This window comes from Apteryx rowi, unplaced genomic scaffold (assembly GCF_003343035.1).
Source record: "Apteryx rowi isolate R43461 unplaced genomic scaffold, aptRow1 scaffold_99, whole genome shotgun sequence".
NCBI classification, from domain to species: domain Eukaryota; kingdom Metazoa; phylum Chordata; class Aves; order Apterygiformes; family Apterygidae; genus Apteryx; species Apteryx rowi.
In genome coordinates, this window is record NW_020451304.1 from 1,286,331 (window position 1) to 1,296,952 (window position 10,622).

Here is a 10,622-nt window from a genome sequence, read left to right on the forward strand (position 1 = left end):
CCCCCCCCCCCCGGGCACGAAGGGGTTACGGGGCCGCTCCAGCTGTGCCGTGCAGATGTGCGATATGCAGATGAGGCAGGGCAGGTTTTATAAGGCTGGCGCGGGGTCCGCCGAGGCAGCCRGCGGGCTCGGCCCCGCGCCGCCCTGCCAGGTAGGTGCCCCCGCCTGCCCCGGGGCGCCGGGACCCCGCTGCCCCCCCGGGGCCGGGGCTGGGCACCGTGCCTGGCACCGGCCCCGCTCCCTAAGGGTGCTCTGCTCTCCGCGCAGGCGCTGCTCCCCGTGCCGCGGGCCCCGGGCGGGATATCATCATATACTGTAAGTTCACTATGAGACACTACAGTATAGATGATGTACTCCCCTGGGCTGCGCCCCCCCGGCCGGCGCCGACACCTGCCTGCGGCCGGGCCGCAGCGGCGAGGGACACCGCGGCGCTGCGATACGGGGCGCGGAGGGGCTGGGACGTGGGGCACTGCGAGGTTGGGATGTGGGGCACCAAGGGCTGGGACATGGGGCACCGAGCGACTGGGACGTGGGACACAAAGGGGCTGGGATGTGGGGCAAAAAGGGCCTGGGACGTGGGGCACCGAGGAGGTGGGACATGGGGCACCGAGGAGCTGGGATTTGGGGCACCGAGGAGCTGGGATTTGGGGCACCAGGGGCTGGGACGTGGGACACAAAGGGCCTGGGACGTGGGGCACCAAGGAGGTGGGACATGGGACACCGAGGAGCTGGGATTTGGGGCGCCAGGGGTTGGGACGTGGGCCCCAAGGGGCTAGGATGTGGGGCAGCAAGGGCTGGACATCGGGTACTGAAGGGCTGGGATGTGGGGCAGAGGGATTGGGCTGAGGAGCCCCAAAGGGCTGGGCTGTGGGGCAGGGATGGAGAGGCCGGTGGGACACAGGTCGGGGGGCCAGGAGGGACGTGGGCTCCGTGGGGCGGCCCTGGCCAGGGCACCCTGGGGCCGGGCGCGGAGCAGCTCTGGGCGCAGACGGGACCGCGGCCAGCGGGGAAACCGTTACCATTACTGAGTTTAGTAATGGTGACGGTTCTGCCGCCGGCCGGCGCGCGGCGAGGGACCCCGCGGCGAGGGACCGCAGCGGCGGCACAGCGAGGCGCTGGCACCCTCGGGTGTGGAGCACCAGCACCAGCACCAGCGATAACCAGCAATAAAGGCGGTTACGGCATGGCGGCTCTGGCTCTCCTTCCGCGACGGGGGCACCCGGGTGCGCCGGAGGTGCAGGGTGGGACGGGGAAGCCTGGCATACTTCCGGGCACGGTGGGGCACCCCGGGGCGCACAGGGTGCCGGGGCCCTGGGGAGCATCGGGTGCATTGCTGGGGGGCAGCCAGGGTGTACTGCGGGGGGACACTGGGGTGCATTGGGGTGTGAAGCAGGGGGACACTGGGGTGCCCCACAGGGGACACTGGCTTGCACTGGGCTGTATTGCAGGGGGCACTGGGGGCGCTGGGCACACCAGGGTGAATTGCACGCGTGCACTGGTGTCACTGGTGTGTATTGCAGGGAGCACTGGCGTGTTTTACAGGGGGGCTCTGGGGTCACTGGAGTGGTTTGCAGAGCAGGCAGAGCATACTGGGCACACTGCAGTGTATTGCAGGGGCCACTGGGCTGTATAGCGGGGGCCACTGGGCTGTATAGCGGGGCTCTGGTTGCACGGCACTGTATAGCGGGGCACTCGTTGCACAGCGCTGTTTAGTGGGCCCTGGGTGCACGAGGCAGTATAACGGGGGTGCACGGGGTGGTACAGGAGGGGGTGCATGAGGCAGTACAGTAGGGGCACAGAGCAGTATAGCACGGTGCACAGGGCGGTACAGCGGGGTGGACAGGGCGGTATAGCGGGGTGCACAGGGCGGTATAGCGGGGTGCACAGGGCGGTATAGCGGGGGCCGCCTGCGGCGCGCGGCGGGGCCGGCAGGGGGCGCTCGCTCCCCCCTCCCGCCCCGCCCTGGCGGCAAGGGGCCGCCCGGCTTCCGCTTCCTCCCCACAGCCCCGTGCAGCAAGGAGCGGCGCGCTGCCCCGCCCAGCACCTCTCTATGCTTCCCCCCGTTTGCACCAATCAGGGCGGTTGTGGCTTGCGCTCCCGCCGTGCCCCGCGGCGGGGCAACATGGCGGCGCCCGTCGCCATGGCGGCGGCGGCGCGGGCCTTGCGCGGGGCCGTGAGGGCGGCGGCGGCGGGGCCCCTTCCGATGGGCGCAGGTGGGGCCGCCGGGAACCGCGGCCGGGGGCGAGGCCTTGCTGCGGGGGGGGCCGGGCCCGGTGGCGGGGCCGCCCCGGGGAGGGCGCTGGAGGCCGGAGCAGGCTGGCCCGGGGGAGCGGGAAGCGCTGCCCGCGGCGCTGGGGGAGGGAAGGCGGGAGCGGCCCGTTTTGGGGGTGGTTTCGGTGCAAACAGCGGGATTTGCGGTTCTGGTCGCTGCTGTTTTCCAGCCCGGCGGCCCCGGCTCCTGGGCAGCGGCTCCCCGAGCGCCGCCGCGCTCCCCGCCCGCCGGAGCAGCTCCGCGCTCGGCCGCATCCTGGGCATCTCCGCGCAGAAGCCGGCCGGTGCTCTGGGCCAGCACCCGCCGCCCGTGGCTACCAGCAAAGGTGAGCAGTGCCCGGTGCCACCTGGACACCACCGCCGCGATAGGCGGCAGGGACCTGGGACGGGTTTGTCTCTCACGTGTCTGACAGCTGCCCCAGTGGTCATGTGCAGCTGGAAGTGCCAAGCTGCTGCAGATAACTGCAGTTTCTGTACACACCCGTACGATGTCAGGCAGCGTGACGATACGGAGAACTTCTTAGCCCACTGAGTCATGTTTGGAGTGATGCTGTCTGTAGGAACTTATCCGTGTTTAAACCTCTGCTTTGCCCTGGCAGAGGAGCAAGACCACCTGTTACAGCACCAACCTGACCAGCCCGAGAACCCCAAGGTTTTAAAAGTTGCCATCATTGGCGCACCGAATGCTGGGAAGTCCACGCTCTCTAATCAGCTCCTAGGCAGAAAGGTAAAGCTGTGGTATAGCAAGAAATTCAGGCTGCTAATTGATTTTCTTGGCATATTCTGAGTTGAAAATGTTTAATTTTTTCTAGGTTTTCCCAGTCTCTAAGAAAGTGCACACAACCCGATGCAAAGCCCGGGGTGTTGTCACACATGAAGACACGCAGCTGGTGAGCTTCCAGATGGGCCAATGTGAGATTGCACTCAGGGCAGCAGGGAGCGTTAGCCAGATAGTGCTGGGTTTTGTCATTTGTATCCCGTGGTCATTTTTAGTTCCAYGTACATAAATTTTAGCTTTGCCACCAACCACAGACAAACTTATAAGACCTGTCTTTCCTCTTTCTAGATCATTCTGGACACACCTGGTCTCACTAGTCCCTTGAAAGCCAAAAGGTATTACTATTGCGGGGGCAGTGAGGGTCCTATCGGTGAAGGTTTTATAAGACCGGAATGATTTCTACTGCAGGAGTTTTTAAAATAGGAGTGACAGGAATGTATATTTTTAGTGTCACTATTGCATATGCATTTTTTTTATCATTGCTATTTCAGTAGCACATAGAGTCCCTTGGGCACTGTTCTGTTTCATACTGCATATGTGCATGTAATCAGGGATGTCGTAGGCTGCAGGCAGCTTTGCATGAGCTGGGATGATAGAAAATATGTTTTCCCTCCTTTGAAGGGGAAGGAAGACAGCTGTGATCCAGCATGGGTCTAGCTTACTAATTTGCATTTCTCTTTCAGACATAAGCTAAATGAATCCATGCTGAAAGACCCATGGGAGAGCATGAAACATGCAGATATAGGTGGGCACTTAACTCTCCTAGTATTAAGCGAAATATTAATCTGCTCTAGAAACTTACAGCCCTGTACATGTGGCATCCGGATGCCTACTGGGCACTAAGGGCAGACCTGGGAGTGTGAACCAGGACAGAGGAGGGAAGGGCATAGAAAAGATTTCCAAATGTTTAGCTGGGGAAGAGAACAAGAATTGTCTGATGCTAAGGAGAGGCAGATTGGGTTAATAGCTTGGGCTAGGATGGTGCGTATTAGCACGTGTGATATCTTTAAGACAATAAGAAGTATAAACTGCATTTTATTGTCTTGCCAATTAAAACACTCCCTTTCCATTCATATGCTTCTGCTGTAGAAGAGAGAAAGGTAAAATCAGAAGGGAGGAATTTGGCTGTAGATTTTGAGGAAACTGAAAGCTAACATTTTGAAAAATGAAGGTTCATTATATTTTCCTCACTATTTTCTGGCAGTTCTGGTTTTGGTGGACGTATCGGATCACTGGACACGAAACTGTCTGAGCCAAGAGGTGCTGAAGTGTCTTTTTCAGTTTCCCCAGATTCCTAGTGTCCTGGTTCTGAACAAGGTAAATAAGGTTGCTGTATCCAGGTTCAGCAGTGATGAATTTTCAGGTCACTGAGAGCAGGTGTGTTAAACAAAGCTGATTGTTCCCCCTTTGCTCCAGTATACTGAAGTGTGTGTGTGTGTGTGTGTACGTACATGCATGCAAACCCCTGAAGCTGCACGTTGCAAACTAGAGTTTAAATCAACCTGGAAACAGTAGCTGCACCACAGTGGAGCTGGTCAGTCAGAAGCTCAGCAGTCAGTGTTTGGACAAACCATTCTTGAACCGCTGACACACTGTCATTTGGTAGGAAAACTGTCTCGTTCCACTGCAGAAACCTTGCCTTGCAGCAGCCGGCTCAGGTGGATTCTTCTAGCTCCTTAAAATTCAGAGCCCAGCTGCTAACTTCTTTTAGGACAAATTCCTGACACCGCTCTTTCTCACATTAGGTGGATCTGGTAAAGAAGAAGTTCATCCTGCTGGAACTAATAACTGAGTTAACAGAGGGAGTCGTAAATGGAAAGAAACTGAAAGTGGGATCTGATATGAAACATGATTCCCATTCTTTAGCAAAAACACCTCCTCAGATTGCTCAAGCTTCTCCACCAGAGAATAGGGCCCATGAGACTCACCGTTTGCAGGAAACAGATAAAGTCCAGGAAGGCTGTAGCTTGGATAGCAACAGTGATATGGAGTCCAGTCTTGTCACAGAAGAAGTGCAAGGCCCAAAGCCCCGTGAATATAGAGATCTCAAAAATATGAAAGGCTGGCCGTGCTTCCGGGAGATCTTCATGCTGGCAGCTCTCAGTGGAGAGGAGGTGGATACACTAAAGGTAACTGCAGTTTTGAACTGTTTCTGCTTTGAAGCTGGTGTTCTTTTACCCTCGTGGTACCCCACATACTTCATACTGAGCTTCATGTCCTGTGAGGAAATAGCAGAGCTGCTGTTTTTGTCCTGGGGTGGGCCCACACCAAGGGTGAGGTGTTCTCTGGCAAGGAGAGCTACTCTGGCTGCAGAGTTTCCTATACAGAACACTCTTATTTGGGGCTCTCCAAACAGCAGCTTGTTCTTAATGATGAAGCCACCCAACGTATTATCTTTCAGCTGCCAGTAATGCTGTGGGTTTTTTTTGTAGTTTGTATAAACTACTTTAGGGAGGTGTGATCCTGTGGCAAGTTTGAGTTTCAGAAGCTTCCCTTTCTCCATTCCCCACCAAAGTTATTAAACTACTGCCCTGATGTCTAACTGGCAGCAGTGCCCTCATAGTGACTCACTGCAAGATGAGCATAGAGGTTTGTGGTACCGTACAAGAATGGTACGTGACAGCTAATGGGTGTGATGTGCATTTTGTGCTGACAGCGGTACCTTCTGATGCAAGCCAAGCCAGGCCCTTGGGAGTTTCATAGTGGAGTCTTGACCAACCAGTCTCCTCAAGAGATCTGTGACAACATCATCAGGGAGAAGATACTGGAGTACCTGCCATTGGAAGTGCCCTATAGCGTGCATCAGGTGGGAAGCATCTGCAAGCAGACTTTCCTTCAAACTGTTGTATTGGAAACATCAGACTACAATCTGAATCCTTTTCTTTGAGTTTGTGAAATCTGCTGGCCTCTTTACAAGGCGTGTGGGGTGGCTTCAGACCTACGTGCCAGGTGGCATGAGACTCTTTGTGTGTTTTGAGGAAGACTGCACCCGTGGCCTCGATTCGGGGAGCTGACTCGAGTCCTTGTCTGTGAAGGAGTGGCATTTGCTATTCCTGAGGTGCTTTGCTGAATTGCTGAGTCTGTGCTTGCTGTTGCAGGTGACAGAGGTGTGGGAGGAAGGGCCAAGCGGAGAGCTCCTCATTATGCAGAACCTCGTGGTCCCAAGGAAGTCTCATATGGTGAGTAACATCAGAAGAGAGAGGGGGCGCTGGGGAGCGTGACAGGAGGTTCCTGGATCCAGTGCACGTGCATCCTTGCTGTGTTAGACACGCTGTCCCTCAGCTGTGGAGTCTTGGTGTTGGGAAGAGCCAGGTGCCCAACACAGTCACAGGCTCAGCAGTCCCAGGACTGTACGCTGTGAGGTTCAGGAGACGCTGGGGTGTGTTGTAGCCTTAGATGCAGAAGATGAAGCCAGACATCCTCATATGTACTGCATAATAGAAAACCAACAGGCTGCTCTGTGCCGCTTCACTATATGAGCATGAGGACACCCATAAGGTGAGCAGCCATTTCTCCTAGCCCTGATAGAAGTCATTCCCAATGCCTAGCTGTCCATGCCTGAGACAGACACATGGTCTCCACACACTGTGCATCTGACTTGAGTTTCTCTACAAACAATCAAGAGTTTCAGTAAAACTCTTGCACCTTTCTGAAGCGATCAGTTGCCTGTGGTTTGGTCTCAGGACATCTCTGATTGCTATATTCCCTTTAATTGCTTCTGTAGCTACTWTTTTTTTTCTCAGGTGATTCCTCCCCACAGTTAAGTGGTGTAAGGATAAGTATGATGATGCTCTCTCTGGGTTTTAATACAGATGATGTTGATTGGAAGAAGAGGTACGGTTATCAGCAGGATTGCTCAGGAGGCTGGCCAGGACCTGATGAACGTTTTCCTGTGTGATATCCGCTTGAAGCTCAGGGTGGAGGTGAAGAGTTGAGCTCTTTGCATAGGTTTCAACAGTCCCTGAGCTCTCTGGTCATGTGGAGAAACCAGTGCTGTTTTCCCTGTGGGTATTTTAGCACCTTTGTTCAATTCAGAAACAGAGGATGATGGAATCAACGTAATGGGCTGAAGTAGACTATATTGTTCTTTTGAGAGAATGGCACAAACTGAAATAAAATTTTCAGACCTTCTACAGCACCTTATCTTATGGAAGCTGGGGACAGACATCAGAGACCCAGCTTTACGTATGATTCTAGTGCTGCATTTATAGAGCTGTCATCCACTTCTTTTGGGCTATATCCTACATCCTTAGTGTCAAGTGTTTGTGGCTGGATGTTCAGAAGAACCTGACCAACTGTGGAATGAAGATAGGAGGGAGGCAAGAGTGGGGGAAACCTGACTAAGGCCTGGGTCTCCTCCAGAAGTGCAGACTTGGAGCGCTGTTGGGATGTGCGGTTCTGTGCCCCATGCATCATACACCACTGCCAAATGTTTCCAGTGCTATTAATGTCTGTTATGGAATTGCAGCTGTGCGTTGTCTTTTAGGCAAGAGCTTTAAATGCTGCTGTTAGAAAGAATGACAGAGTCAGGTCTGAGCAGACAGAGTAGTCTCTGTGCAGTAAATGCTGTGCAGTGCTTTGAGGTCCTCTGTCCCAAAAAGGGATGGGTGAATATTACGATCCTTTAAACTGGGGGGGAAAGGAGAGAGGGAAGGTTGGCATCTCCTGACTTTAGCAAAGGGTTACGGTGAGGGCACATTTATTATCTCTTCTGAAGGCTGAGGAACTTCACCAGTGGGAATGGAAACGGAAGAGGCTACCCCMGCCCACGTGATGTTCTCTCTTCTGCTTTGCGCTCTGCCCTGCAGTCTGTTGAGTTCAAGGGAGTGAGAGTATGACAGTGCAGGAAGTCAGTATTGCCCAGGTTTGCTTGAGTGGAGGATTTTGCTGGCTAGCAGAATCTCTCTGTAATAGCTGGGTGTGACAGAGGGAGCTCTTAAATTCTCAGTATGCGATGCTAAGCCAGTGGTTTCCACTTCTTGTGTTGGAGCCCTTCCCGTGGGTACGCACGCACCATCCTCTTAAATGACTGCCAGCTACTTCTTTCATTTTGACCTCTTCTGTGTTGTAGTTTGTAAGAATTTTTGTTCCTTCTTTTTCCCCGTCATCCTTTCCTCCAATTTCCCAAGCAGCTCACAGCCTCTGGCACGTAGCACTCACCCCAGAGCAATGGGTTTGGTGACATACTCTTTTGACYGAGTGGAGTATTGAAGAAGCAGAGAAATGGAGCTTGGAACCATGATCTGTTCTTGGTGTTTGTATGAGCTGCTTTCCTGGCCACCTGTGAGAGCAGCCAGGAGGTCAGAGAATGGCTTGCTGGACTTACAAGCATTAACTGGAGTATATTCGTCAGAAAGGGAAAGGGAGCAGGGAATAAGTGTCTTTCTGTCCCATACACCTTGTTTTCAATGCCCACTGGGGGTCCTGCCTGTACACAAGTCTGAATGAATATTCAGGGTTTGGTCTGAAGATGCCTGCAGCAGTGTCTCCAGATGCTCACTTCTTCGAAGGGCTTGTTGGTCTTGCAAAAATTGGTCGGAACCTTTTTTTTTTTAGTGACCATCTTGCATTTGAATAGTTTATTGCACCACTGTCACTGCAAAGTCATTACTGTTTGTACCAGGGTTGCAGATACAAACGGAGAAGCTGTCACACCTAAAGAGCCTGAAGGTGGAATAGCAGTGGGTGCTGCAGCTCGAGGTCATTAGGGTGYTGGGGATGGATAGGGAATGGCAGAGGTCAGGGCTTGAATTGAGGCCAGGAGGCTGAAAATGCCGGGCTGCAAGGAGGTCTGTGGCGCTGTGTGCTGTGATGCAGGAGCTGTTGGCATGGGGTGCTGTGGCGCTGAGCGACGGAGGAGAGGCAGGTGTGCYTCCCGCCACACGTGCCCACCTGGCCCCTGCCCCTCTGTGCCGGGCCGTACGTGGTGCTGGCGTTTGGAGGCTTGAGTTCGGTGTCCGCACACTGCTGTGCTTAGGCTCGCTTGTGCACTGGGCAGCTGTGTAGCCTCCTGCCAGAAATGCAGGTGAATCCCCAYGTGCTGTTATAAATAAGCATCCCTGAGTGCGGAGGCCTTGGGCTGCTGCCCAGACAGTTAAATAAGACATCTGGTAGGGTCTTCTGGGAACTCTTTGCTCCTGCCTGGAACCCAAACTTTTTTAGGAAATACTGTGCCCATACTGTGCCTCTCCAGTGCGAAGACAAGGAGATGCTCTGCCAGCACTGGCAAAAGCCTGCTTTGAGCCATTAAAAAGATACTACCACCAAGAATATAAGATCATCTGAAAGCTACGCTAAGAAGCCTTCAGAGAGGTCCATGATAGCCTGGCTTGTTTTCTCCAAGCAGGGGACATGGTGGTTCCTTGAATGTTTCTATCTGACTCTTGTATTTTGCTTGCAATAAAATGAGGTCCCAGCATAAGCAATTGTTTTCATCTCCTTTCTTCCTCTCTGTCTATCAGACCTCACAGCTGCCACCTTCTATCTGTTTTATTCTGACTAAAACCAGGACGCTTTTATGTGTTTTCTCCTTTCTTCCCAGTTGAGCTTAGATCACATTTCCATAGCAGTGGCTTGTTCACAGGTGCTTCTGAAGGTTACACCTTGCAGGGAAGAAAGACAGGTAAGCGTGCTTTGAGGATTCAAAGATGTTTCATCTGGTGTGGATACAATGGGGAAACCATTTCCTTTGTGGAGCTTTGACACGCAGAGGTCAGCATCAAGCCGCCGCAAAGCATTTTCCAGGGATTTTGCCAGGCAGAAGAACAAACGGAGACAAGTGCCCGGAGCAGCAGCTGGTCCTGAGGAGTGAGGGTGACGGGTTTGCTTGAAATGGAAATGCTCTACGTGTGGGGATGTGTAAAGTCTCTCAACTTCCCAGCTGACTTGGTGAGGCAACGCGCTTACARCCTGCTCAGTCCTAAATGTGGGGAAGCAGCTCATTAATGAGGCTTGATAATTAGGTTAATTAGCACATCACAAGCCAATCACATTTAATATGAAAGGCGCCACTGGCGTTYGTCTGAACTCAGACTGTGGAAACTACTGTTTTCCAGGAGCATAGATGTGCTTTAATTAACTTCAGGGAGACAATGGGAGCAGGTGGGACGTTAGCTAAGACTTTCCCGTTGCGTTGCAGCGAGCGGAGCCGGCACCGCGAAGGGATGGTGTGGCGAGGAGGAGAGGGAGGCTAGGTGCCAGGGAGGGACGCTCGGCGGGAAGTGCTGCTGATGGTGGGAGGAGGCATGGTGCCAGTGCCTGCGGGCCTGGCTTTGGGGGGGAAAAAGGGGTTCCTGTTTCACTGTGACCTGGACACGTCTTGTGTGTGTGAGTTGGGTGTCTTTGCTGCAGCACTGAGGCGGCTCTGTGCGCCGGAGGGGAGAGATGTTTCCCATGGGGATTAAAACGCCTGGGTTAAGTGCCACGGGGCGCAGCCTGCGGAGGAGGGCGGCTGTGTTACCCCCCAGCCGTGGGGTGGCCGCGCCAGCTTTCCTCGTGTGCCAGGGTGCCGCCACCGGGGAGCGCTGCGCCGTGGGCGCTGTGTTTGCCGTGCAGCTGCGCCTGCCGGTTCCTG

At 54.3% G+C, this 10,622-nt stretch overlaps 2 protein-coding genes across 3 annotated transcripts in view; both read left to right on the forward strand.

The window, feature by feature from the left end:
* The first annotated feature begins 2,195 nt into the window (after positions 1–2,195).
* On the forward strand, positions 2,196–7,182 carry ERAL1 (Era like 12S mitochondrial rRNA chaperone 1). Its single transcript, XM_026055174.1, has 11 exons — positions 2,196–2,213; positions 2,442–2,597; positions 2,871–2,998; positions 3,084–3,161; positions 3,338–3,384; positions 3,733–3,794; positions 4,254–4,366; positions 4,795–5,178; positions 5,706–5,855; positions 6,148–6,228; positions 6,862–7,182. The coding sequence occupies exons 1-11, from the start codon at positions 2,204–2,206 to the stop codon at positions 6,982–6,984; spliced, it is 1,332 nt and encodes a 443-aa protein (XP_025910959.1). The 5' UTR covers positions 2,196–2,203; the 3' UTR covers positions 6,985–7,182.
* FAM222B (family with sequence similarity 222 member B) overlaps positions 6,158–10,622 on the forward strand; it is a 44,945-nt gene continuing 40,480 nt past the window's right edge. For both annotated transcript variants that reach the window (XR_003251818.1, XM_026055173.1), the window contains exon 1: positions 6,158–6,228. The gene's annotated coding sequence lies outside the window, so the exon portion shown is untranslated. The remainder of the gene's footprint in view (positions 6,229–10,622) is intronic.